The 24,871-nt window shown below is 37.5% G+C and overlaps 1 protein-coding gene across 4 annotated transcripts in view; it reads right to left on the bottom strand.

Moving 5' to 3' along the window:
* The window catches only part of LMNTD1 (lamin tail domain containing 1), a 214,358-nt gene that overhangs the window by 3,123 nt on the left and 186,364 nt on the right, over positions 1 to 24,871 (bottom strand). The window contains exon 10 of one of the 4 annotated variants that reach the window (XM_077774575.1): positions 12,770 to 12,811. The exons of the other annotated variants lie outside the window; for them this stretch is intronic. Within the exon in view, the coding sequence (XP_077630701.1) occupies positions 12,800 to 12,811 (12 nt within the window). The 3' untranslated portion in view covers positions 12,770 to 12,799. Of the gene's footprint in view, positions 1 to 12,769; positions 12,812 to 24,871 lie in introns of those variants that run through there. 4 annotated transcript variants of the gene reach the window in all.

Below are 24,871 nucleotides of genomic sequence, written 5' to 3'. Positions count from 1 at the left end.
GGGGGGGGCGCCTGAGTGGCTCAGTCTATTGAGTGTCTGACTTCAGCTCAGATCATGATCTCACAGTTCATGGGTTTGAGCCTGCTTCAGATTTTCTGTCTCCTCTCTGCCACTACCCTGCTCACATGCTCTCTCAATTTCTCTAAAAATAAAATAAACATTAAAAAATTTAAAAATCAACACAGAGGAAAGCACAAGTAAGAGATGGAGAGAAAGATGAATTCCTGAATAAACTGGGCAAATCCATAGGTCTAGTCATGACTAGTTCACTTCCTCTTTTGTTATATGGTCCAGTGAATATATTTCCTTTTTTTTTTTTTTTTTTTAATAATTGAGTTTGGACAGAATTTCTATCATTTGCAACGAGTACAGACTGAGGTAAGGTAATTCCAGAGGTAAAAGTAAATGCAGGGAGACCGATTTGGTAGACTTTGTAGTGGTACAGGTGAGAGATGATGAAGGCTTGGACTAGTGTGATCATAATGCAGATGGACAGAAGTCAACACCTTTGAAATCTATTTAGTAGACACAGTTGGCAGTATTGAGTAATTGATCAGATTTGAGAATTTGAGGGTGAAGGGAAAAGAGAAATGTAAAAACATCTGCTATTTTTCTGTCTTGCATATCTGAGGATGCTGTTCACTGAGATAAGAGACATCTAAGGAAGAATAGTTTGCAAACAGCAATGAAAGGAGGTCTTTTGGGCTTCCTGAAAGACGCATGCTTGTTAATGGCAGTATTATTCTATTAATCACTATTACCTTTGACTTACCTTTCATTATTATTTTTGCAAATCCAGGAAGACCTTGGGGCCTCTCGTTTCAAAAAAATCAATTTTACTGAAGCACACTTTAGCTCTCCCCAATTGCATACATTTTACACGTATGGTACAAGTGGTGACACATGTTCACACTCATGTAACCATCAACATAATCAAGATACAGAACAATTTCCATCACACAAAAGTTTCCTTTGTGCTCATTCCCAAGCCATTTCCTGCCCCTCCAACCCTTGGTCCCGGGCAAATGCTCATCTTCTTTTCATTACTACAGATTAAATTTGCCTTTCCTAGCCTTTCATATAGATGGAATTATATAGTATGTACTCTTTTGCATCTGGATTCTTTTATCGTGTACGTTTTTTTGAGATTCACCCATTTTATTGATGTATTATTCCATTTTACAGATATACTATGATTTGTTTGTTCACTCTCCTGTTAAGAAATATTTGAATTGTTTCTAGTATTCGGCTTTAGAAATAAAGCTGCTGTGAGCTTGTGTTCTTATTTCTCTTGAGTAAATACCTAAGAGTTAGATTGCTGGGTCATTTGGTTCTTACCTTTTTCTCTGCTTTTATAGGAAATTGACAAACTGTTTTCCAAATGGCTGTACTTCCCCAGCGTGTGAGAGATCCAGCTACTTCCACATTCTTGTCAATACTTGGTATTGTTATTCTTTCTAATTTTAGCTACCCTACTGCAGTTACAGTGATTATCTCATTGTGCTTAAATTTGCATTTTCTTGATAACTAATGATGCTGAGCATTTTGTGAGGTGCTTATTTGTTATTTATATGTATTTTCTGGAGAAGTGTTCAGATCCTTTGCTCATTGTTAAAAAAACACCTTTTTATTTTGAAATAATTATAGGTTTACAGGAAGTTGCAAAAATAGTGACAGTCCCATGTATTCCTCACCTAGTTTTCTAGCGATGACATCTCATTCGGCTTATATAGTATCAAAACCAGGACATTTATACTGATATCACTGTTCACAGACTTTAGTCAGTTTTTCCTTTTCATAAAACCTGCATTCATTTTTTTGGTATTGGTATGTGTATGTGTATGAGTGTGAAGTTCTATGTAATTTAATCCCATGCATAGATTCATGTAATCACCACAGCAATCAAGGTGCCGAACTGTTCTATCCCCACAAAAGAATTCCCTCATGTACTTTGCATTTACACACCCTCCCGTCCTTTGTCCCTGTCTTCTAGCAGCAAGTCTGCTCTGTATTGCCATAATTTTGTCATCTTGAGGATATTATATAAGTAGAATCATGTAGTATGCAACCCTTTGACTTTGGCTTTTTCACTCAGTGTAATTCCCCTGAGATTCATTCAAGTTGTGTCTATCAATAGGTGGTTCTTTTTTATTGCTATGTAGTATCACTTAGTATGATGGATTTACCAGTTTTAACACTTGCTCATTGAAAAGACATTTGGGTTGCTCAGCATTTGGGGTCTTTTAAAGCTGCTATGAGCATCCATATACAAGTCCTCATGTAAATATAGGTTTTTGGGGTGCCTGGGTGGCTCAATCCATTGGGCAGCTGGCTTCAGCTCAGGTCACGATCTGTACTAACAGCTCAGAGCCTGGAGCCTGCTTCCAATTCTGTGTCTCCCTCTCTCTCTGCCCCTCCCCTGCTTGCTCACTGTCTGTCTCAAAAATAGTAAGCATTACAAAAAAAAAAAAACAAAAAAACCATAGGTTTTCTTGTGTATAAATGCCCTAGAGTGTGCTTTCTCAGTTTTATTGTAAGTGGATGTTAATTTCACAAGAAGCTACCAAACTTTTCCTGAGTGGCTGTACCATTTTACAGTCCCACCAACAATGTATAAAAAATACAGTTTCTCTGCATCCTTACCAGCATTTTACATTGCCACCTTTAAAAGAATTTTTTTAGCTGGATTACTAATGGGTAGTGATATTGCCCATGTTATAAAATTTTCTTTTCCAGTTTATTTATTTTTGAGAGAGAGAGAGAGAGAGAGCATGAACAGGGGAGGGCAGAGAGAGAGGGAGACACAGAATCTAAAGCAGGCTCCAGGCTCTGAACTTTCAGCATAGAGCCTGATGTGGTGCTTGAACTCACAAACTGAACCGTGAGATCATTACCTGAACTGAAGTCAGATGCTTGACTGACTGAGCCACCCAGGTGCCCCATTGCCCATGTTTTTAACTGGATTGTCTTATTATTGATTTACAATGGTTCTTTATACATTCCAATTCATGTCTTTTATGAGATTAATGTTTTTCAAGGACTTGTCCCAGTTTATGGTTTGCCTGGTTACTTTCTTAACATCTTTTAAATAGCAATGTTATTAATTTTGATAAAGTCCAATTTATCAATTTTAAAATTCTCTTTTTCATGCTTTGTTGTGTCATATTCAAGAAACATTTGTTTAACTCAAGGTAAAATAATATTCTATTTTTCTTCTTATACTCATGTAGTTTTCTTTTCTTTTCTTTTCTTTTTTTTTTTTTGAGAGAGACAGAGAATGAGCAAGGTGGGAGAGGGAGAGAGAGGTGAGAAAAAGAGAGAGAGAGAGAGAGAGAGAGAGTCCCAAGTAGGCTCCATGCTGTCAGTGCACAGTCCAATTTCAATAAAGAAATTAGGGGCACTTGGGTGGCTCAATCAGTTAAGCATCTGACTTTGACTCAGGTCATGATCTTGTAGTTCATGGGTTTGAGTCCCACATTGGCCTCTGTGTGGACAACTCAGAGCCTGGAGTTTGTTTTGGATTTTGTGTCTCCCTCTCTCTGTCCCTCCCCTGCTTACATACTCTCTCTGTCTCTCCAGAAATGAATGTTAAAAAAATTAAATTTAATTCCTACTCATTTAATGCCTACTCACTACTCACATATCTATCTGGCTGACCTTTGGTGGGCTAAACCTCCCACCCCGATACCTCGGTTCTCCCTAGTTCATCATATATTTGCTGAGTGGCTACTATGAACCAGGGATGATGCTCAGCCCTGAACACATGATAATAAGATGTCCTTGAAGTCAAAGAATCATAATCCAGGGGGTCAAGCAAAGATATAGAGTTAGGAGATGTGGGTTGATTCAGGCTTTACCACTCACTCTGACCTTAGGTGGGTTGACTAAAAATTCTTTGAACTTCAGCTTCCTTGAATGTTAAAAGACTGTAATGACAGTAGTAATAATAGTAATGGTAATAATAATAATAATAGTCAGCCTACAGATTGTTGTAGTAACTAAATAACATAATATTTGTGAGGATAAAGATAGTTGTTAGATTGCTGCACAAATGCTAGTTATTCTTTTTTTTAAATTTATTTTTGACAGAGACAGAGAGAGCATGAGTGGGGGAGGGGCAGAGAGAGAGGGAGATAGAATCCTAAGCAGGCTCTGAGCCTTCAGCACAGAGCCCCATGCGGGACTTAAACCCACAAAACTGTGAGATCATGACCTGAGCTGAAACCAACAGTTGGACACTTAACTGACTGAACCATCCAGATGCCCCTGCTAGTTATTATTTTTTTTTTTTTTGCTAGTTATTATTCTTAATAACAATGTACTGAGATAGGCAAGAATAGATGTCATTACCTCTAACTTTAATACCTTTGAAAACCAATGTCCAAAATGATTCAGTGCCTTGTCGAATCACGCAGCCGGTTATGTGTGGTGCTCATTTCAGAACAGAGATCTTTGCAGTCTGTTGTTTTCATCCCTTCTTGCATTGCAAGACCTTATACATTCCCGTTTATAAGGGCAGCCTATTTTTAAAATTATTCTGGAACACGTCTGAAAAGCCATACTGTGAGATTTAAAAAAAAAGTAAAACCTCTGTTTTGCATTTATCTTGGCAACTTGGAGAGAACATATTTTTCTGGGCATGTTTGGAAATGGATGATAGTTTTTGATTCTTATCCATATCCTCCAGGCTTTCTTTGGGACACTTCAGAGATTATCTTTGGGATTCAGAAAAGCATAATGTCATTTTATTTTTCAGATCCTCAGGGTGTTAGAAGTTTTGGGTCTTATTTTCCTGTCTGCCCTTTCATTATAGCTATTGTTTTTCATATATAGTATTCATAATTCATTTTGTTGAAGAAAAGAGTTCATTTTATGCCAATAAATATGTCTGGCTATTGGAAGAGAGAGACGTGTCTGAGCTGTGAGTGTTGGCAAGAATTATGAGGCATAGTATAGTAAAATAGAACGTGGAAATTATGTCATTGTGCTCCTCTGTATAAACTGCATGATTGAGAAGAAAATGGGAATCATCTTTTGCTGCAATTCATCTTGGAAACATCTTCAAAAGCATGTTGGAAATGGATGATAAAATTAAAAGGAAATAGTTTATTTTATTTGGAAAATCATAATCCCTTATGAGAGATCTGGGTAAACAGACTTTAGAGTTTTGGCTTTGTTCAAGATTCCTTGACTCATTGGGTGGCTTGAGAAATTGACTCAATTCATTTGAATTCACTGTCCTTGAAAATTTGAATAATACTAGCTTATAACACTGTACTTGGCATTTGGGAGTTAATTAGACTAATGGCTAGTGTTTATTGTATGATGACTATGTGCCAGACCACATGGTAAACATGTTATAGGTATCACTCATGTAATCCTCTCCATACTCTGGGAAGGGTGTACCATTATTGTTTCTATTTTATAGATCAGAAAATTGCGGTCGTATTTTTTTCAGTGTATTATAATCACATGTTTACATGTTGGTCTTTTCCTCTGGACCTGAATTTATAAAGGTAGGCATTGAACTCTTATGGCATCTGCCATGGCTAGCATAGAGTCTGGTTCATAGGTAGTCAATAAATATGATCTAACCGGTCCTTCAGGAAACCACCGTGTGTAGGATGAATAGAAGTGCGGAAAGATAAGCAAAAGAAAGAGCTGAGACTATTTCAATTGTTTAGGCAAATTCAAATAATGTATGTTTGGACAATGTATGTAGAAAAAGAAAAGTAAGGAGAGATGAAAAGATGAATAGTTAAGTGATCAAACATTTTAAATAAAAGTAGTATGAACCTGTACATCAATTAATAAAAAATATCATTGAATGTTAGAGCTTTGAGTAGTTATTGAAGAAGAAATAGGATAAACAGTGTAAGTATAATACAAGTTGCATTTTCTAATGTTAATGTTTTTAATAGCTATTTAAAAGTCTGTCTAATTTCAGCATCTGTATTTATGGCTCTTGATTAATTGTTTTTTTTTTTTCTTGAGACATGTCAAGATTTTTCTGGTTCTTCATATGATAAATAATTTTGGATTTGATCCTGGATGTTTTGAATGTTCTGTTATAGGACTCTAGGTCTTGTTTAAATCCCATTAAGGATGTTTGTTTATTTGTTTTAGCAGGCTATGGAGCAGGCAAAATGAGGTTTGGTTTCAATTTCCTACTCTGCCATTGTTGGCGGTGATTCCAAAGTGAGTTAGTTGTTTTCAAAGCTTTTGCTAGGCAACTTGGGTGAGTCCCATTCATGTTAACACCCAGAGAGCAGCCTGAGACTTGGGTAGCAGTCCACCCTGTAGATCAGTTCTGAGTGCCTTCTGTGTGCTGTGTAGGGTCAGGTCCGTGCATGTGCAGCTCACGGATGGACACAGGTGTTCGCACATAGTATTATGCTCTTGAACTTGCTTCTCTTCATGAGAATCTTTCCTGCTCCTGGGCACCCTCTTCCTGGTCTTCTGATGAATAGCCACACTTTCGTTTTCCTGGCTATGCACTTTCTGCAACTGTGTCTGCTTCTGGGACCAAGTAGTGAAAGGTCAGAGTGAAAAGAGTGACTGGGATTTCTCTCACAGTCTTTGATCTATGTTTCTGTTTGCCAGAGAGGAGGGTTCCTTTCCTTCTGAGTTGTGGACATTTTCTTAGCTATTGTTACTTCTGTGCCAGGGGCTGGGACAAGAGAGGGGAAAAATACCCAGAGAATTTCTCCCATTTTTTTCTGACCTGTCATAGGCCATTTCCTACTCATCAGACAAGAAAGAGAGGGCTTCTCTTGGAACACTTTCTATATGCACCTGTTATATTTTTGGATTTCAGGTTGCCTTTGAGTCCATGCTGAAAAAAAGTAGATTTAAAGAAAAGGGAAACTCACCCCCCAGTTTAGTGGTTCTCAGAGATCTGTTTGTCTTCCCCAATGAACTTGCTACCATTTCCTTTTCAAAGTCCTCAGGTAGCTGCTCCATATATCTTCTCCAAGGGTTTTAGCTGCATTCAGCAGGAGAGGCAGGGTGAGGTATGGTTTCTCCATCTTATTTAGAAAGCAGAGAGTGCTTTTTTGCTCCTAAGTATCTTAATGTAGGGTTTCTTAAGACAAAGGACTTTCTCTTATATGACTGTATTGTACTCAAAACTCAAGACACTTAACATTCTTATAATACCATTTTCTAAGTCATAGTCAATATTCAAATTTTATCAGTTGCCCCAATAATTTCCTTTGTAGTCATTCTTTTTCTTGATCAAGGATGTCTTTAAAGGTCATCCATTGAATTTAGTTGTCAGTCGACTCTTTTTTCTCCTTTAATCTCATACAGTTCTTTCACCTTTCCTTGTCTTTTACGACCATGGCATTTTAAAGAGCACAGAGCAGTTATTTTGTAGGATATCCTTAAATTTGTGTGTTTGATGTTTCCAAATGTTTAGGTTTAGGTTAGCTATACTTGGCGGATGCTACATTTGAGATGCTGAGTTGTTTTTTGTTGTTTTAAATGTACACCAGTGGAGGTACATGATGTCTATTTGCACCATTACAGGGTTGCTATCTTTGATTACTTGGTTAAGGTGTTGCTTAACAGTTTTCTCTTTTGTAAAGTTACTATTTTTTATGAGGGCTTCTAAAGGTTGGAATTTGAATATGATCACAGGATTATACGGAAGACTCTAGTGTTGTCCAACAGAATGCTTTACAATAGGGCGCCTGGGTGGCTTAGTCGGTTGAGTGACCAACTCTTGATTTCAGCTAAGGTAATGATCTCACAGTGGTGAGATCAAGCCCCATGTCAGGCTCCGTACTTGGTGTGGAGCCTGCTTGACATTCTCTCTCCCTTTCTCTCTGTCCTTCCCCTGCTCACTCACGTGCACCCACGCTCTCTCTCTCTCTCGAAATAAGTAAATAAACACTAAAGAAAAGAGAATGCTTTGCAATACTGGAATGATCAATTCTGCACTGTCCAATATGGTAGCCATTGCTACATGGCAATGCTATTCAAATGTTATTGAGCCCTTTAAGTGTGGGTAGCACTTAAATTAAAGGAAATTTAAAGGATATTAATCTTAATTTCAAAAATTCCACAGAGCACCGAATACTACCATATTTTTTTTTTAAGTTTGTTTATTTTTGAGAGAGAGAAAAAGAGACAGAGTGTCCCAAGCAGATTCCACACTGTTAGCACAGACTCCCAGTGGGCTGGATCTCACAACCATGAGATTATGACCTGAAATGAAATCAAGAGTCACACGCTAAACTGACTGAGCCACCCAGGTGCCCCTATACTACCATATTCTAAGGATATATATATTTTTTTAATATCTTGGTTTTCTGAAATGCTCTGAGGGAAAACAAAGACAGTACCGTGATCAAATAAGTTAGGGATCATTCTTGAGAGCATTCTTAGAGAAACATAGGTACTATATGCTGCCGTCTAGAAATCTATACATTGTTTTCCATTTCGCCCAGTGCTAAATTTAGTAGGTGAAGTTGTTAGATAATTACTCTGTGAGTCCCCCCCCCCAAAACTCCTTAACTGGTTCGTATAGCCAAGTCAGTTACAACGGTGGGATTTACCCCTAGGCCCTTATCTGACTCGAAAAGCTGAAGTATTTCCGGCACACCAGAAACAGTAATGGAGAAAATGGTATTGAAGATCATATTGCCTTACAAAATTTTGTCTAAGGTTGATGAAGGCAAGAATTCCTCACAGGTATGTTACTTAGTATCTGGTCCATGTTAGCAATGTAAAAAAGAGGAAATGCTTAGCATTCACAGAATGTGGTCATTGTAATCTTTTTTTGGGAATTAATATTAATATTAATGGCCCCTGTCCAGTCACAGCATAGCTATCTGAGGATGTGTTTCTTCCTATTTAAATAGATGAGATTCCAGAACAGAGTAGTAGGTGAATGCCTTACTCAAGTCATTCAGAGCAAATATTCTCATGCACATATAGCTATCGCAAAAGGGTCTAAGAGTCTCTCAAAATCACATACAGAATCAATTACTGCAGGAAATGTAGGATGGTTAGAAGCATGAGGGAAGGAGGCTTGGAGAGATGTGAAAAGAGAACAATATGCAGAGAAAAAGAAATCTTGAGCCAGAGACTAGAGCCAGCAATTGGCTGATTTGAATTAGCTGGCTTGTCTTCTTTCTTTTCCTTTAGTGGAAGTTCCTTTGGGAAACTCTTTGCTGAGCCAGGTTGGAGAAATTTCATTCCTGTAACTGTAACTGTTGTTTTGACTGGCTTACCCCAGCAGTTGAGAGCTGGAGTTTGAAGATTTTACAAGCAAAGGAACTTTGTCTGGTTGATTGAGTTCAAAATTCAGATACAATCTTGAAAGTGGTAACAAGCCACTATTGTTGTCTGAAGCTATAATTCTTGAAGCTAATTGGGTTTAGAAGCAGAAGTATTTGGGAGATTGATTTCATCCTCAATAAAAGTACATTTGACTTTCTTTTAAGGTGCACAGTGGAAGTGGTGACCCAGAAATGCCCCTATAAGACTTTACAGATGGCGACTTTCATGTGCTGCTTGGCATCTGTTCAGGAAAACCACACGGGAAAACTGGCTCTGAGATGCTGGCGCTTTAAGGTATATGCTGCGATACTTTGTAAGGATTCATTTTCTTGCCAAATGTAACATTCAGTTAACAACTGGAAGTGTAAAAGTTCATATTTTCATGAAAGTCTTACCAATGAGTTTAACAGGCCTGCTTAATTAGGTTTCATTTTTTCCTGTCTTCAACGCCTACGTAATTTACCGCTAGAGGGCATTGTTGGCAGTGATATCAAGGGAAAGCAAAACAAAGAATTTGCCTAAATTTATTCTGAGATCTTTTTCAATTTTCATTTCAGCCAGTAAAAAGTAATGTATATTCAAAGGCTGCTATATTTGCTATTTTGTTCTCATATTTCACACCTCAGATACTTAACTTCTAGACTTTTTGGGGGGGTGCATTTATTTAATAAAAGATAAATCCTTGCTCAGTTTTGTTCTGGATTTCTAACAAACTTTAAATCTAAAATCTCCCTCCCCCCCCACCGTAATGTTATACATTCTTGCACATCCTCATGTGGAATGTTATTGCGCACTTGGGGACTCCTTATTTCTTATTTACTAAATCATGAAACAATTCTATTTTCCAAATAATACATTTTTTTGATATTTGTCAGAAGATCTTGACAAATATTCAATTTGAATATTGTCAAATTCCCCTTGGAGTGGGAAGGGCCTATTTATTATAACAGATAACATCTCTTTCATATACTGAGGGGCTGTCTAAATCTAAAAATGATAAGAGAAGTTTTTTTCATTTTTCAGACAGCTATATTACTTATTGAATATTCTTCAGGTAATGAGAAAAGTTTGCCTCTTTGGAGTTCATTGTATTAGACAATATCCTTAACTTGCGAGTAATAAAAACCAAGTCAGGCGTGCTTATGTAAAAAAAAAAAAAAAGTGGATAGTGTAAGGGGAATTTATTGTCAAGAAACCAAGATGGCTCATGGGCTACGGCAAACCTGAAAACGATAGACTTGTCAGGACACACTCCGTGTCTTGTGTCTGCTTCTCTGTCATTACTTCGTTCTGTTCTCTCTGTATATCCATACTCTCTGCTTCTTGCATTCCCATGGCAAAATATGTCATTTGAATGAGTAAAAATGACCAAAAACATCTTTTGTTGCCTAAGAGTAGGCAATCCTAGCATTCTATGAAGCTACCTACCTCTGAATGGTGCAATATGTGAAGTGATCAGCGGTCCCCACGGATGTGGGCTCCCTTCTACATTACCTTCATGGTGAAGTAGGTCTCCTGGGTGGATGCCTTGTTGTGTGGGTTTCCAGGCCTACGGTTGAGATGCTCCATAAGCTCCTGGCAGTGGTCCTGTCTGAAGCTCTGCAGGCAGGAAAGGCAAACATACACCTGAAATAATGTAACTATTCCTGTGAAAGTGAATGGCTGGTCTTTTCAAGATGGAGAAGATCCATGTAGCCAATTTACTGCTAAGTGGCTGGTTGGTTTCTCCAAGGAATGATGCAATACTGGTGCTTCACTGTTGGTCTGTTGCTCACAAGTTAAATAGTCAAAGTCAGCAGTAGCTATTTGGCATTGGTAAGCAGGGTCCATGCCCTTAGGCTCACACATAGCTTCTGCCACCATGTCCACTCTGTTGATGTGTCCATCATACCTTCTCTGGGTGACTGATGACAAGACTGGCTATAAGATCAAGTGACTAGTCATTTGTTTCCTTGGCTGTTCAGGATTTTTTCCATGGTAGATACTTTCTAGCCAGTATCTACATGTAATGCACAGGTCTTCACACTTTAGGCTGTCTGGTTTCAAAGGCATTGAGAATGAGATCTGTTCTGTGTTTAATACAGCTGTTCCCTGGCTCTGGCTTTGGGATTTAATCACTATGGGACCATGGAGATCTCTCTGTACCTTTCCTTCCTCATGCCCTAGCTTCTCAAACTGCCCATCATTTATCAAAAGCTTGTAGGTAAATACTGATTGGTGGGGAGCACTTCTTATTCTTTTGAGGGGATCCTCTAGATGCTAAGATATCACTCTTGCTCACGTGGCTATTTTAGATGCTGTTAGAGTCACCTTTCCTTCAGAATTATGGCGAGGTCAATCATCTACCCATCTATCCCAAGCTCAGCAAATGCTACCAAGGAGGAAATGATTCTTCCCTGTCTGGAATTTAATTCCTTTAGACTTCTTTGCATCTATTTGTGTATGTATGTATTTATTTATTTAGCTTTTCCCATTCCTGTTATAGCGAAAATTATGGTCGGCTACAGCCTTTTACATTATGACCTAAAGCAAAACTCATCTAAATCATTTGTAATCCTTATGAAAACAAGGCAAATTAGATATTTTTGCATTTATTTTAAACCTTAAGGTGAAGCTTAGAGTGGACCAATTGCCTAACATTATCCTATTTAGAAGCAACAGGGTTAGAATTTTAGTGCAAGTTGAACTTCCAATGCCAGAAGAGCATGTGCCCACATCCCTTCCCCACCCGGCCCCTCTTCTCTTTCTATTATTATTGCAGTACTTTAAGGTGACTCAGGGGAAAAAAAAGTTCTGTGGTCAAATCAATCTAAGAAGTGCTGTAGGCCATCTCTCTCTCTTTAAGATTCATGATTTCCATCAGCAGGTTAAAAGTCCTACAGTAAAGAACTTGTTTATACAATGTTTTCTAAACTTATTTGACCTGAGGATGTCCCTCCACCTCAGCAAATAATATTTATTAATATTCCATAGACCTAGAGTTATATGAAGTACATTCTGCACAAAATAGTACATTATTCTGACTCCCAGATTCTGCTGATTATGTCATCCTAAAAGGTCACTTATGCATTATTTTATAATTCTCCAAAGCATTTGACAGGAGTCTACGGTGTTAAATTTTATTAATTTTATTATTCCTTATAGAAAAAACACACATTTAACTGAATATTTAGAATAAATCTACTTTAGTCATGCATTTTGAAAAAGGAAGATGGTAAATGTGAGAGAACAAACAGCATAATAAAATATAGTTTTATTTAGAATATATTCTTACCTGAATTATGAAGCAAGTTGCTCTACTGACACCAGTAATGAGTCATTTTGCAGCATATGAAAATGCTCCTTTGGAAGTATTTTATATCAAAAGGACAAGGAAGTTCAGCAAATGAGAAACTTATAGCTGTCTAGACAGAGATCAGACAAACGGAAGTATTTTCTCCACAAGGTAGATTTCTGGGATATCACTATCATATTGCCTTATAATATTTTTATGTGGATTTAACTGTAAAGGTTACAGCAAAACCTGTAAAATATATATGTTGAGGGGAATGTGTTAGAGTGTGTTAATCTGGTTAAGACTCATGATATAATATTTCTTACAAACTGAAAATCAAACTGGCCTCTATTGGATCTTCTGGAATATCTACCAATTCCAGAGTAAGTGAATGTCCATCTTTTTTTGAGGCAGGTGTGCTCTATGTGGTTTGAAAGCATCATGACCATGATCTGCTGAGTGAGAGAGTTCAGTATATTAGACTCAGATGTACCAGGCAGTCACTATGTCTCAGGACAGGAGGGTATGCTCCTGATCCTGAATACCACATGTTTACTGAGAAACACGTGACTACTTGCCCAAAAAAATCACACTATATTTATCTCTCAATATTACACAAATAAGTGCAGAAAGAGTGGTTCTCCTTATAGGGAGTGCAAAACAACATTTACCTAAAATATAGTGACTTCTCACATACTCATAATCCCAACTTAATTATCAACTCTTGGCCAATCTTGTTTTATCTGTACCTCTTCCGCTTCCTGTCACCCCCAGACCTCTCCCAACTGGATTATTTTAAGGTAAATCCTGATCTCTCATTTCAGAATGATTTCCTAAGGATTTGTTTGTTCATTTGTTTCCTGCACATTGCTTTTTGTCTTAGTAAATCTTTTATTTTGGAAGCATTTTGGTTTACAGAAAATTTGCAAAGATAGTGCAGAGTTTCCATATACTTTATACCCAGTTTCCTCTATTAGTAACATTTTATATTCGAATGAAATTTGCCACAATTAGTGAACTAATAGTGACACATTTTTATTATCTGGAGTCCATGGTTTATTCAGATTTCCCTAGTTTTTGCCTTATGCCTATTTTCTGTCCTAGGATCTTATCCAGAACATTAAATTTAGTTACTATGTCTCCTTACACTCTTTTTGACTGTGACAGTGTCTCAAACACTCCCCGGTTTTTGAAAATCTTGACAGTTTTGAGAAATATTGATCAGGTGTTCTGCAGAATATTTCTTTTTTTAAAAAAATGTTTATTTATTTATTTTGAAAGAGAGATAGGGAGGGGCAGTGACAGAGGGAGAGAGAGAATACCAAGCGGGCTCTGAGAGCCCCACGTGGGACTCCATCTCAAGACCCTGGGATCATGACTTGAGCCAAAATCAAGAGTTGGATGCTCACTTACTGAGCCACCTAGGTGCCCCTAGAATATTTCTTGATTTCTTAATTGATTTCTTAATTTCTGGTGTTTTTTCAAAATTAGACTGGGGCTACGGGATTTGGAGGGGAAGGCTACAGAGGTAAAGTGTCATTCTTATCATATCAACGGATCAGTGGTATGTACTATCAACGTATCGCTGCTCTTAACCTTGATCACCTGGCTGAGGTAGTGCTGTCAGGTTTTTTCACTGTGAAGTTACTCTTTTCCTCCAGTTTCCATGCTCTCTGAAAGGAGTACATGGTACGCAGCCCATTTAATGAGTGGAGAATTATGCTCCATCTTCTTGAAGTGAAATGTCTACATAAATTATTTGAAATTCTTCATTAGAGATTTGTCTATTCTCTCCCATTTATTTATTCAATCTTTTATTTATATTGGTATGTAATCATAGATATTTATATCTTGAGTTATAATCCAATACTGACTTATTTGTTTTGTTGCTCAAATTATTCCAGTTTTGGCCCTTGGGAGTTCTTTCAGTTGACTTCTGTGTCCCTTTCACAAACTGCCGTCATAATGGGGCTTTTTGTTTGTTTGTTTAAGCACTTCCTTACTATGCTTCAGGCTTGTCTTATATATTTCCTGTCTAGTCTTAGAATCATCATTTCTGGATTTATTTATTTCTCTATTTATTTATTATTGGAGAATGGTACTGGAAACTAAGGTCTAGGCTCTAGATGTGTTTATTACTACTAGAGTATCAGTGCTTCAGGGTTCTTTCAGCTGACAGAACAATGAAATATGTGTGTATATCTAGAAGTAATTCTATAGTAACCATTTGTATATTAAGCTAAAATGAATTCATACTGATGTCTCAAACTCAAATTCATTACCACATACATCATTCTCGTCTTTTCCCCTTTGTAGCCTCTCCTCCAACAGTGAGAATCTGGGCTCCCACCATCTGCCACTCATTTTACATTGGTGATTTAATTGCAGTATATTCATATAGTGGTTTCCAAATTGTTAACCCAACCTCGATGGGAAATAACTTCATCAATTAAAATACAGTTCTCATGGGCAGTTTGTTTTCAGTTCTACAGACTCCATTCAGTTCCAAAGTTATTTAGGTCAGCACCTCATTCTTCTACCCATCTAAGAATTTCTAAAATCCAAAAACTATAATAACAAAATAAAATAACCCATAAAACCATTTTCACCTCTTTAAAATTAATAATTCCTTAATATCATCAAATATTTAGGCAGAATTCACATTTTCTTTTATCATCCAATAAATGTCTTATTTTACTGCTGCCTTGTTTGAATCACAATATAAACAGGTCTCACCCATTGGATTTGGCTGATATACCTCTTAAGTTTCTTTTGATCTATAGGTTTTCTACTCTCATTTTTATGTTGCTATTTATTTTTTTTTTTTAAAGATTTGTTCTACGGAATTTTCCATATTCTGATTTTGCTAATATTTAATATTTTACTTTCTCTGTATTTTTTATAATCCAGTATTTCTGTTATTTGTTTTTCTTGTAGTCTTTTATTTAGGTCCAGAAGTTTGAGCAGATTTGATGTAAGGAGGATGCTAGTATTTCATATGCAGTGTTGAGTATGTAGGCTATTCCATCAAGAAGTACATAATATCTACATATCTTTCTTTAATTGATGCTAAGACTGATCAATGTGTTAAGATGTTGTCAACTCAATTATCTATTATAAAGTTCACCATCAGTCTTTTACCTAATCATCTTAGCAAACATTGATATTTATTGCTCAGATTCATTTTTCATCAGGGCTTAGAAAATCATGATATTCTAATTGAGTCATTTTTATGCATTTAGTAGTTGTAAAGAACTTTATTCAACCATGGTTTCCATGAAACACAGTTTATACAGGAATGCCTGATTATTTCCCTTTGATTTTTTAGTTTTCAGCATAATAAATTGACCTCTAGCAATCCTTCAAGATTCATGATTACTCACATAATTTTATGTTTCCATCTATAGTTATTATTAATTATCAAAATTAATTTTAATTCTCATTCCTCTTTATTGACCCATGGAAGACTCTTTGATTGGCTGTGTCTTCTTGACCTGAATCTGATGTTGACAGTTTCCTTGCTTTGATATCAAGCTTATCTTATACATTTCCTGCCTCAGATCTGGAATAAGTCATTATTCAATGATCCCTGGTTCCTTTTTGCCTTAGAGATCTGGGTTCTAGGACAATATATGATTCCTAGGTTGATTATTATTTATAGGTCTTTTTCAATGGGCATAGCTAGGAGATGTATACTCTCAAAAGAAAAAATATATCATGAGTTTATACTGATGTTTCCAATTTGAATTTAGCATTACATGCTTTTTCTCACTTTCCTTTATTTTATAATTGCATTTCTTATGCTAAAATCCTTGATTCCAAGTGAAAATAATGTAACTTATTATTTGAAAGGAGACAGATCCAAAAGAAAACATACTCTGCGATTTCATTTATGCCAAGTTCAAAGAACAGGGAACAGTAGTGTATAGTATTCAGAAATTAATGCTTAGGAGGGAAGACTATAGAGAAAAGCAAAGAAGTGATTACCATAGAGTCAGGATGATAGCTAGTTTTAGAAGGGAATTGCAGTTGGGAGAAGCATTTGAGATTTTGGCTTCAGGCAGTGTTTTCTTCTTGACTTAGGTAGTGATTACAGGGGTGTCCATTTTAAAATAGTTCTTAAATTGATCATATGTGCTTTATGATTTTTCTTCTCTCTGTTATACTTATCCCCCCCCACCCCCTTTTTAAGTGACAACACAGCAGTGCCTGGGTGGCTCCATTAGTTAAATGTCTGACCCTTGGTTTCCACTTAGGTCATGATCTCAGGGTTGTGGGATGGAGCCCTGCATGGGGCTCCACGCTGACAGCACAAAGCCTGCTTAGGAGTCTCTCTCCCACTCTCTCTGCACCTCTCCCCTACACGTGCTTGCTCGCTCGCTCTCTCTCTCTCTCCAAATAAATTAAAAAAAATAGTGACAACACAAGACAAAAAAATAAAATAGATTGACAAGTCATGTCTCCTGATTTGTTCTGAGAAGTCACAGCTATACATCACCTGTGTCTGACTTTGAGAGGGAGAAGTGCTATGGGGCCAAAGCAGAATTGAATTGAAAGGTGGCAACAGCAATCATTGAAGAGAAAGCACCCACTGCAGCCTAAGAATCATAATCCATTCATTTGTTTATTCACCAATAAGCCTTCATTGGGTTTTTCCTATGTGGTGGGCACTCGTGTAGGCACCAGGAGTATTTAGGTGAATAAAATACAGTGTTTACTCTAAGAAGGGGCTGGGGCTGGTAATACTCACGTAAATAAATCAGCACGATAAAATGTGGATTCTATGACAAATGTCTTTAAAGCATAAAGTGAGGGAAATGGGTAATGATTCAGGTAAAGATAACAAGCACTCTATCTTTTTAAATATTTATTTATTTTGAGAGATGGGGAGAAAGAGTGGGTGTGTGCATGGTGGGGAGGGGCAGAGAGAGGGAGAGAGAATCCCAAGCATGCTCTGCACAGTCAGTGCAGAGCCCAGTGAGGGGCTCAATCTCACAGTCTTTTTGTTTTTTAACCAAAAAGAAATATTATACAGGAAATGAAGAATTCATAAAAATCTTTGCAATTTAAAGGGCTCAAGATATCTTTGTAGAAGGACTATTGATATTTAAAATCTGTTTCCCACTAGTCCTTGAACCCTAGAAGAAAGGAGTTAGGATCTTAAGTTTCAGAATATGGGAAACTTTGATTATATGTCCATCTCAGTACGGTGTAGAAGGTTCTGAGTGGAGGAAGGCACATCTAATATATCTAGCTTATATATGCCAAAGGGAACTAATATTTACTCCTTTTCCACAAGAAAAATCTGGTGCTAGAATCTGCATTAGTTATAAGGTGAGAATGATGGCTTGTAAGCATGACATTTGGTCGTACTGCATTGCTATAATGGTCTAACTTGGGAGCTAGATTTGAATGCTGGGAAGTACTGATTAATGATACACTTCCTGCTTCTGTGAAGACTAAGTCATTTTCCTGATGTCACTTAGCTAGTGAGTGGTAAGGCTGGAGAAAGAAAATAGGTCTCTGGACTTGGATTTGGTGTCTTTTCCACCAAACCCTGATGGCACCCTGCTCTTTTGTGCCCTTCAGCATTGGGTCAGCAGACACCATAACATTTATTTGGCAATTTAGAAAGATGTGGGATATGCTTATTTAAGAGAGAGGGAAGTTTACTTTGTTAACATCCAGCTTTGCTTCATAGAGAGAAGAGGTGGTCCATGCTCCTTGCTAAGAAGAAAGTCTCTGTCCCTGGGGGTCCCTGGGCTGATTCAGTCCTATGTGATGAATGGGCCAGTAAAGGACTTATTTAGTGTTGTCTTGAATCTGGCTAAGAAAACATGGTGAGCGAAGTCAAAGAACTTCATCTCTGGCCTTTATAAAATGAAAGTGTTCCAGATTTTGTCTCAGCACTTCATATTATTCCCATCCCTTTCTATGCCAGGCCTGGTACCTGGAGCTGAAAGACTGATTTTCCAGCACAGTTTGGGACTCCACGTAAGTAATGAGAGCCAGGTGCATTCATGTGAGATTTAGGAGGTAAAGGAAAGTTCTTCAGGCATCAGTGGAAGGTGTGAGAACTTTGGCAGATGTGGGTTTTGCAGTAACTGCACTTCCCTGCCTGTTGCCCTCCTCAGGGCTGTATGGAAGCTCTGACTTTCAGCAGTGGTTTCCTGCAGTCTCCGGACCACAAGGCAGCAGCACGAGCTTCCTGATTCTCTGGACTGAAACTACAGCTAAATACTAAAGGCCAGTAGTCCCTCACTCCCTGTTGATTTTTGCTCCTAGTTCTTTCAGTGGCTTTGAAAACATCTAATTTATGTACTAATCCTTTTTGCTTCAAATGTATAGAATAGATTCTGTTTTATAGATTGAACTCTGATTTATAAAGTTGTAACCCTATGATCCAGCAATTGCACTACTAGATATTTACTGAAAGGATACAAAAATACAAATTCAAAAGGGATACAGGCACTCCAATGTTTATAGCAGCATTATCTACAATAGCCAAGCTATGGAAACACGTGTCCATAGAGAGATGAATGGATAAAGAAGGTGTGGTATATATACACAATAGAATATTACTCTGCCATCAAAAGGAATGCAATCTTGCCATTTGCAACAACATGGATGAACTAGAGAGGACACTGCTAAGTGAAATGTATCAGTCAGAGAAAGTAAATACCATATGATTTCACCCATATGTGGAATTTAAGAAACAAAGAGCAAAGGGAAAAAAAAGAGGGAGGCAAACCAAAAAACTCTTAACTATAGAGAACAATGTGATGGTTACCAGAGTGGAGGTAAGCAGGGGGATGGGTGAAATCGATGATGGTGATGAAGGAGTGCACTTGTGATGAACAAAGGGTGATGTATGGAGGTGTTAAATTACTACATTGTACACCTGAAACTAATATAATACCATATGTCAACTCAGTAGAATTAAAACAAAAACCTAAAAATAGTTGTAGTCAGAGTGTCTTTGAAGTACAAATGGTGGGACCAATTTTTGTCTCTGCCAGCAAAGACAATGGGGAGATCCAGACTAAGTTGTATAATAGGAAAAAAAAATTACATGTTTTTATTTAAAAATGAAAAAAGGACAGGTAAGTCATAACTACCAACATTTTGCTTTCTTTTTTTTTTTTTTAACCTTGCAGGTAAAGCTAAGTGTGCTTTAATCTCCATCACCTCCCCCACCCTGCCGACTGACATCATTTCCCCTTCCTTTCTCCCTTTCTCAGAGCAACCACTATATTGGGCCTCTTTATATGCTTCCAATTGATACTTTAAACATAAATAAGTAGAAATATTTTATTCACTTAAAGAATAGATCATATGTACGTATTCTCCATCTTGCATATTTTTCTCAACATCACACTGCTGAGGTTGATCCATGTAAATATACATCTATGTGCCCTTTAGATTGTTTCCAGTTTTTATGCTATCATTAAAGTGATGGTATAACAAGCTCCTCTTATTTTGAATGCTTTCTGAGTCTTAGATTTTAGGGAAGCCAAGACAACATATATATTAAAAAATATCTCCTCACTTCTTGATATTCATTTATAAGACACCTACTTAATAGTGATATGGTCCATACATTCTAAAAACTGAGCAAAGTCTGCTTTTATTTTATTTTGCTTATTTTTTAAAAGATTATTTTTATTTATTTTGAGAGAGAGAGCAAGCAAGCAGAGGGCAGAGAGAGAGGGAGAGAGAATCCTGAGCAGGTTTTGCTCGGTCAGCCCAGAGCCTGATGCGGGGCTCGAACTCATGAACCGTGAGTTCATGACCCGAGCCGAAACCAAGAGTCAGATGCTTCACTGACTGAGCCACCCAGGCGCCCCAAATCTGATTTTAAATGATCAAACAAAAGAGATAGTTTAGAGGAACAAGGCTTTCCTCAAATTCTCTATCCCTTCTGAGTCTATGAAATCATAGAGACAGAAAATAACTGTGTTAATATTTATTCATGAGTCTTTTGGCTTTTAAACTGTGCCATTGCAATATTTGCTTTAAAGTACCTTGTTGGGTCCCCATCAAAGGGTAGCAATAGGAAATTCCTTGCCTCATTGGACTTTGCTCATCCATAGCTTTTGTTTAGGCTCAATGACAATTTCTTGCTCCCTGACAAATCCCCTGGCAGTATAGAAATCAATGTCAGAAGCACAAAGTCTAGTAAGCGTGACAGTTATCCTTAACGACTGTCCAGTGCAGTCCTTAACAAGGGTATTTAGCCTCTCACTTGAAAGCTGTGTTTCATGCAGAGAGATATGCTTTGCAGAGATAAAATTCCAAGAGGGTTGAAATGAGTCATAGTAGTTGATTAGTCTATGATGGTGATGAGTCACTAGAACCAAAACAGTTTGCAAAGTGCTTTGGCAGATGACCAAATGCTCTGGCTTGAACTACTCAGATATGACATTTGGAAAATGGGAAGAAAATTGTGATATCTTACTATCTCTCCATGGAACATGTTTGTCAGCCGCATGGAGTCTTATTTTCATTTTCGCACGTACTGCTCCCTTGACTTGGAACACACACTCTAACACTACCACTCTGACCCGCAAATGCCTATTACTCATTTTTTAAGATCCGTCTCAGTCCTGACGTTTTCCTGAGGCACCGTTACTCACTGCCATCACTGAGCCCTACAGCTGTTGGTTTCTACTGTTATTAGACCATCTGTTGTGTAATGTTGTAATTTACCAGCTCCTAAATTTATCTTCCTCACTATTCTTCTGGAGCAGAGACCCTGTCTTGGTTGTTCTTTTGTATTTAGCACTTGTGACACATGGCAGAGTTCAACTCACTTGTGTTCCTTTGTTAAATAGGCATGTTTCTGTTCATGTAGGCACTATGAGACGCTAACAATGATAACAACAGTAATAGTTAACACTTTTGTGTTGGGCACTTTATTAAGAGTTTTTGTTGTATTTCATTTAATCTCCTAACACTATCCAGAAAGTAAGTATTGTAATCCTTTTATAGATAAGGATGCCAGAAGGACAGAGAGGGTATGTAACTTGTCGTAAGTCACACAGCTACTAAGTGTGGTGTAAGGAATTATACTCAAGCATTAAGGCTGCATAATTAAGTACTGTGCTATATTGCCTGTACTGAATCCTAGGAAGAGAATCTAAAGATAATTTTAATGGGACAGAATACAATTTAATGTAAAAAAAAAAAAAAAAAAAAGTAAGTCACCAGAAGAGAATTTCTCAGGATTAAGTTAAAGGCTGTATTTAATTGAGTTAGAGCTATTCCTATTTGCCTTGAGGGAGTCCCTGATATACTGTGTAGGTAAGTAGGAAATCAAACTGTAGAGTAACTATGTAGTATGATTTCTTGTACATAAGGAGAAAGTAAATAGAAGGCTCACACAGCCTGGAACTCTTCCTTTCACAAAACATACGCATATGCAGGCCAAGCCAAAAATGTTATGACACAGAAAGAGACTAAAGCCATGAGGTGAGCTAATTAATTTTCCTTTTTTTTTCTTTTTTTTTTTTTTGCATTATTTCACTGCTTTATTTCAGTGGAAACATGTCACTTTTTAATATTTTAATAGGATTTTAAAGAAAAAATATTGAAGATCAATAAAGATTCGGGTAAGAAATTTCAGAGGTGACTTGCCAAGTCACACCTGGTAGGCAAAGTTGACTTAATTCTAAGCAGTTTTCATGAAGCTCTCATATTAGAAGTGGTAGTTCCATTCTTAAGGACTGAAAGAAATTAGGAAATTGTGACCTGAGGCTGGTGGACCAGGCCTAGTGGGTGTACCATACTCATTGATGTATCTCCCAACTCACTTCCCCCATTGCCCCTCAGGCCTTGGTGACTTTGCTCAATTGAGGCCTTGGCAACCTTGCTCACATGTCACTACCCGCTATCTCAGCCTGTCCTGGGAGGGCTCCTCAGGCATCCCTGTATGACCAAGTGTCTCACAAAGGTTCTGGCTCCTGCTGCCACTTCTGGGTTCAGAGGAAGGTACATGTTATGGGACAGGAGATTTGGCTTCCCTAGCAGCTGCCCCAAGGGGCTGGGGAATGGGGGAGGAGCTTCTCTGTGCATGCACTTGAACACAAAACTGAAGAGAGCCCGAACATAAATGTCTCTCTCATCTCTCCACGGATCAACTCTTCTGAGACTCAGTGGTTCCAAATGGCCTTTTCAGAGATGTCTTGCATGGTCACGCAATGGATTAGGTCTTCTTGTGGAGCCACGACCACCACCTTGTGCTCAGTTTCTCTCCTTCCCTGTCTCCCTCCCCCTTTGCCCTCACTCCTGCTGCCCTGGGAGCAAGAGTGGTAGCAGCTAAGCTTTACATCACAGTCTGTTTTCTAGGGGACTGGGGCCAAGGTGTGGTGGGATATCCAGATTTCGGAATGCTGGCACCTGATACTATAAATAGTCATTTAGATCAAATGGTGGGAAACACTGTTTGAAGTTTGAGCACGTGACCTGTAGGCTTTGGGAAAAAGAAAAAAGAAAAAAAACAACTGTCTTTGGTCTGATACAAGAAAAGGTAGGCTAGACATAATTACTGAGAAAAAAATAAATTTTCTCTAGATTATATAGACAAGAATTGAGATTTTTGTGGAGTCGAATTATGTGAATGACATTTGTTTAAACACCTCAATTCCTTTATTCTGTTGCCTGTCTTCACTAACAAGATATATCTTTTAAATCAGCACCTTGTTAAGGCCAAGTGAAAAATACCAGATTTAACCAACAAATGTCTGGCATTTTGACCAACTGTAAATATACAGTTAAAACAAAAAAAATATCTAGGGATACCTGGTGGGGGTGTTAAGTGTCCAACCTTTGATTTCTGCTCAGGTCATGGTCTCATGATTTGTGGGATCAAGCCCCATGTTGGGCTCTGCGCTGACAGTATGAAGCCTGCCTGGGATTCTGTGTGTGTGTGTGTGTGTGTGTGTGTGTGTGTGTGTGTGAAAATAAATAAACATTAAAAAAATCTAAATAGAAGTAATATATGCTTATCTGGAAATGTGATGAATACAGTAATGCATGAAAATTAAGAATTGGTAATAATCTTACCATACAAATAACATTTTGTTATATATCTGCCCATGTTTTCTATGGATAGGATATGTACATATTTCACACATATATAGTTTTACTTGTATATTGTACATATAGTTATATATATAGTTATATATAATATAGTATATAATATAGTCATATATATACCATGTATACATGCAGAATGTTTTTCAAATATACTGTATTAATATTTGTATACATTTTATAAAACTCAAACAAATCTTATATATGATTTGGAGTGTTATTGTTTAACTTAATATATTATGAGATATTTCCTAAGTTATCAAGTATTCTGAAATATGCCTTTTTATGGAGACATTCAGTCTTTCATTGCCTGGATAGGTCAGAGTTTACACCTAACCAAATACTTTGTTGTTGGACATCTAGGATGTGTTAGATAAGAATTCTTGTAAAAGTTCCCTTTTCCTTTTCAAAAATATTATAAAATTTAGAGGGATAGAAAAGTCTTTGAGGGATGGTCTAGTTCATACCTTCTTAACACTTTAATCATTCTTATAAGTGGGACTGAGAATAAGTAAAACTGTTGAAGGGATTTATTCCATTCCATTTCCCCTCATTCCTTTTCTTGCTTAGGTGTCCAATGCCACCTCCCTTCTCTCTCTGTGTATTGACTGAATCATCAAAGCCTCATCTCTCTGTTTTTCATAATCAGCAGTAACAACAAGTTAAGCATACAGGACTTACTCTGTAGGTTCTAGTCTAAATATTACACTTATTGTAACTTATTTAATTCTTACAGAACTTTCTGAGGTAGGTAGATATTCTTACTATCTCCCAATTACAGAGATGGAATCAGAGAGTGGTTAATGGTTAAGTTCATTATTCACATTCACACAGACTTCGTAAGTGGTGGAGCTGGCATCGGAGCCATGGAGGCCAAGTTCTGGAGTCTGAGCTCTAACCACTATGTTGTAACAGAGGATTCCCCAGAGTAAAGATGGCAAGGAAGCTTCATTCCGACCTCTACTTGCAATTGCTGAGAATGACTGCCTGGAATGATGTATTTAGGATTCGGAGGCCACATCTGGGTTTAGAGGTGAAAAGCACTGTGATGTACGAACAATATCTCCCTTATGTGAAAGGGTGGAGCGGTTGCATATTTCCCATCTTTGCCTTATGGTTTTCGTTATGCTAGCATTACGGATACAGGGATAAAGTTCTAGAGATAAAAAAATTCTGTAGGCAGAAGGGAATTAACTTACTGTTTCTATGGGAGGG

The sequence above is a fragment of the Crocuta crocuta genome, unplaced genomic scaffold, assembly GCF_008692635.1.
Source record: "Crocuta crocuta isolate KB4526 unplaced genomic scaffold, BGI_CrCroc_1.0 scaffold176, whole genome shotgun sequence".
NCBI classification, from domain to species: Eukaryota; Metazoa; Chordata; class Mammalia; order Carnivora; family Hyaenidae; genus Crocuta; species Crocuta crocuta.
Note: the sequence above shows the minus strand (reverse complement) of the source record. Positions and strands in the feature narration are given on the sequence as shown.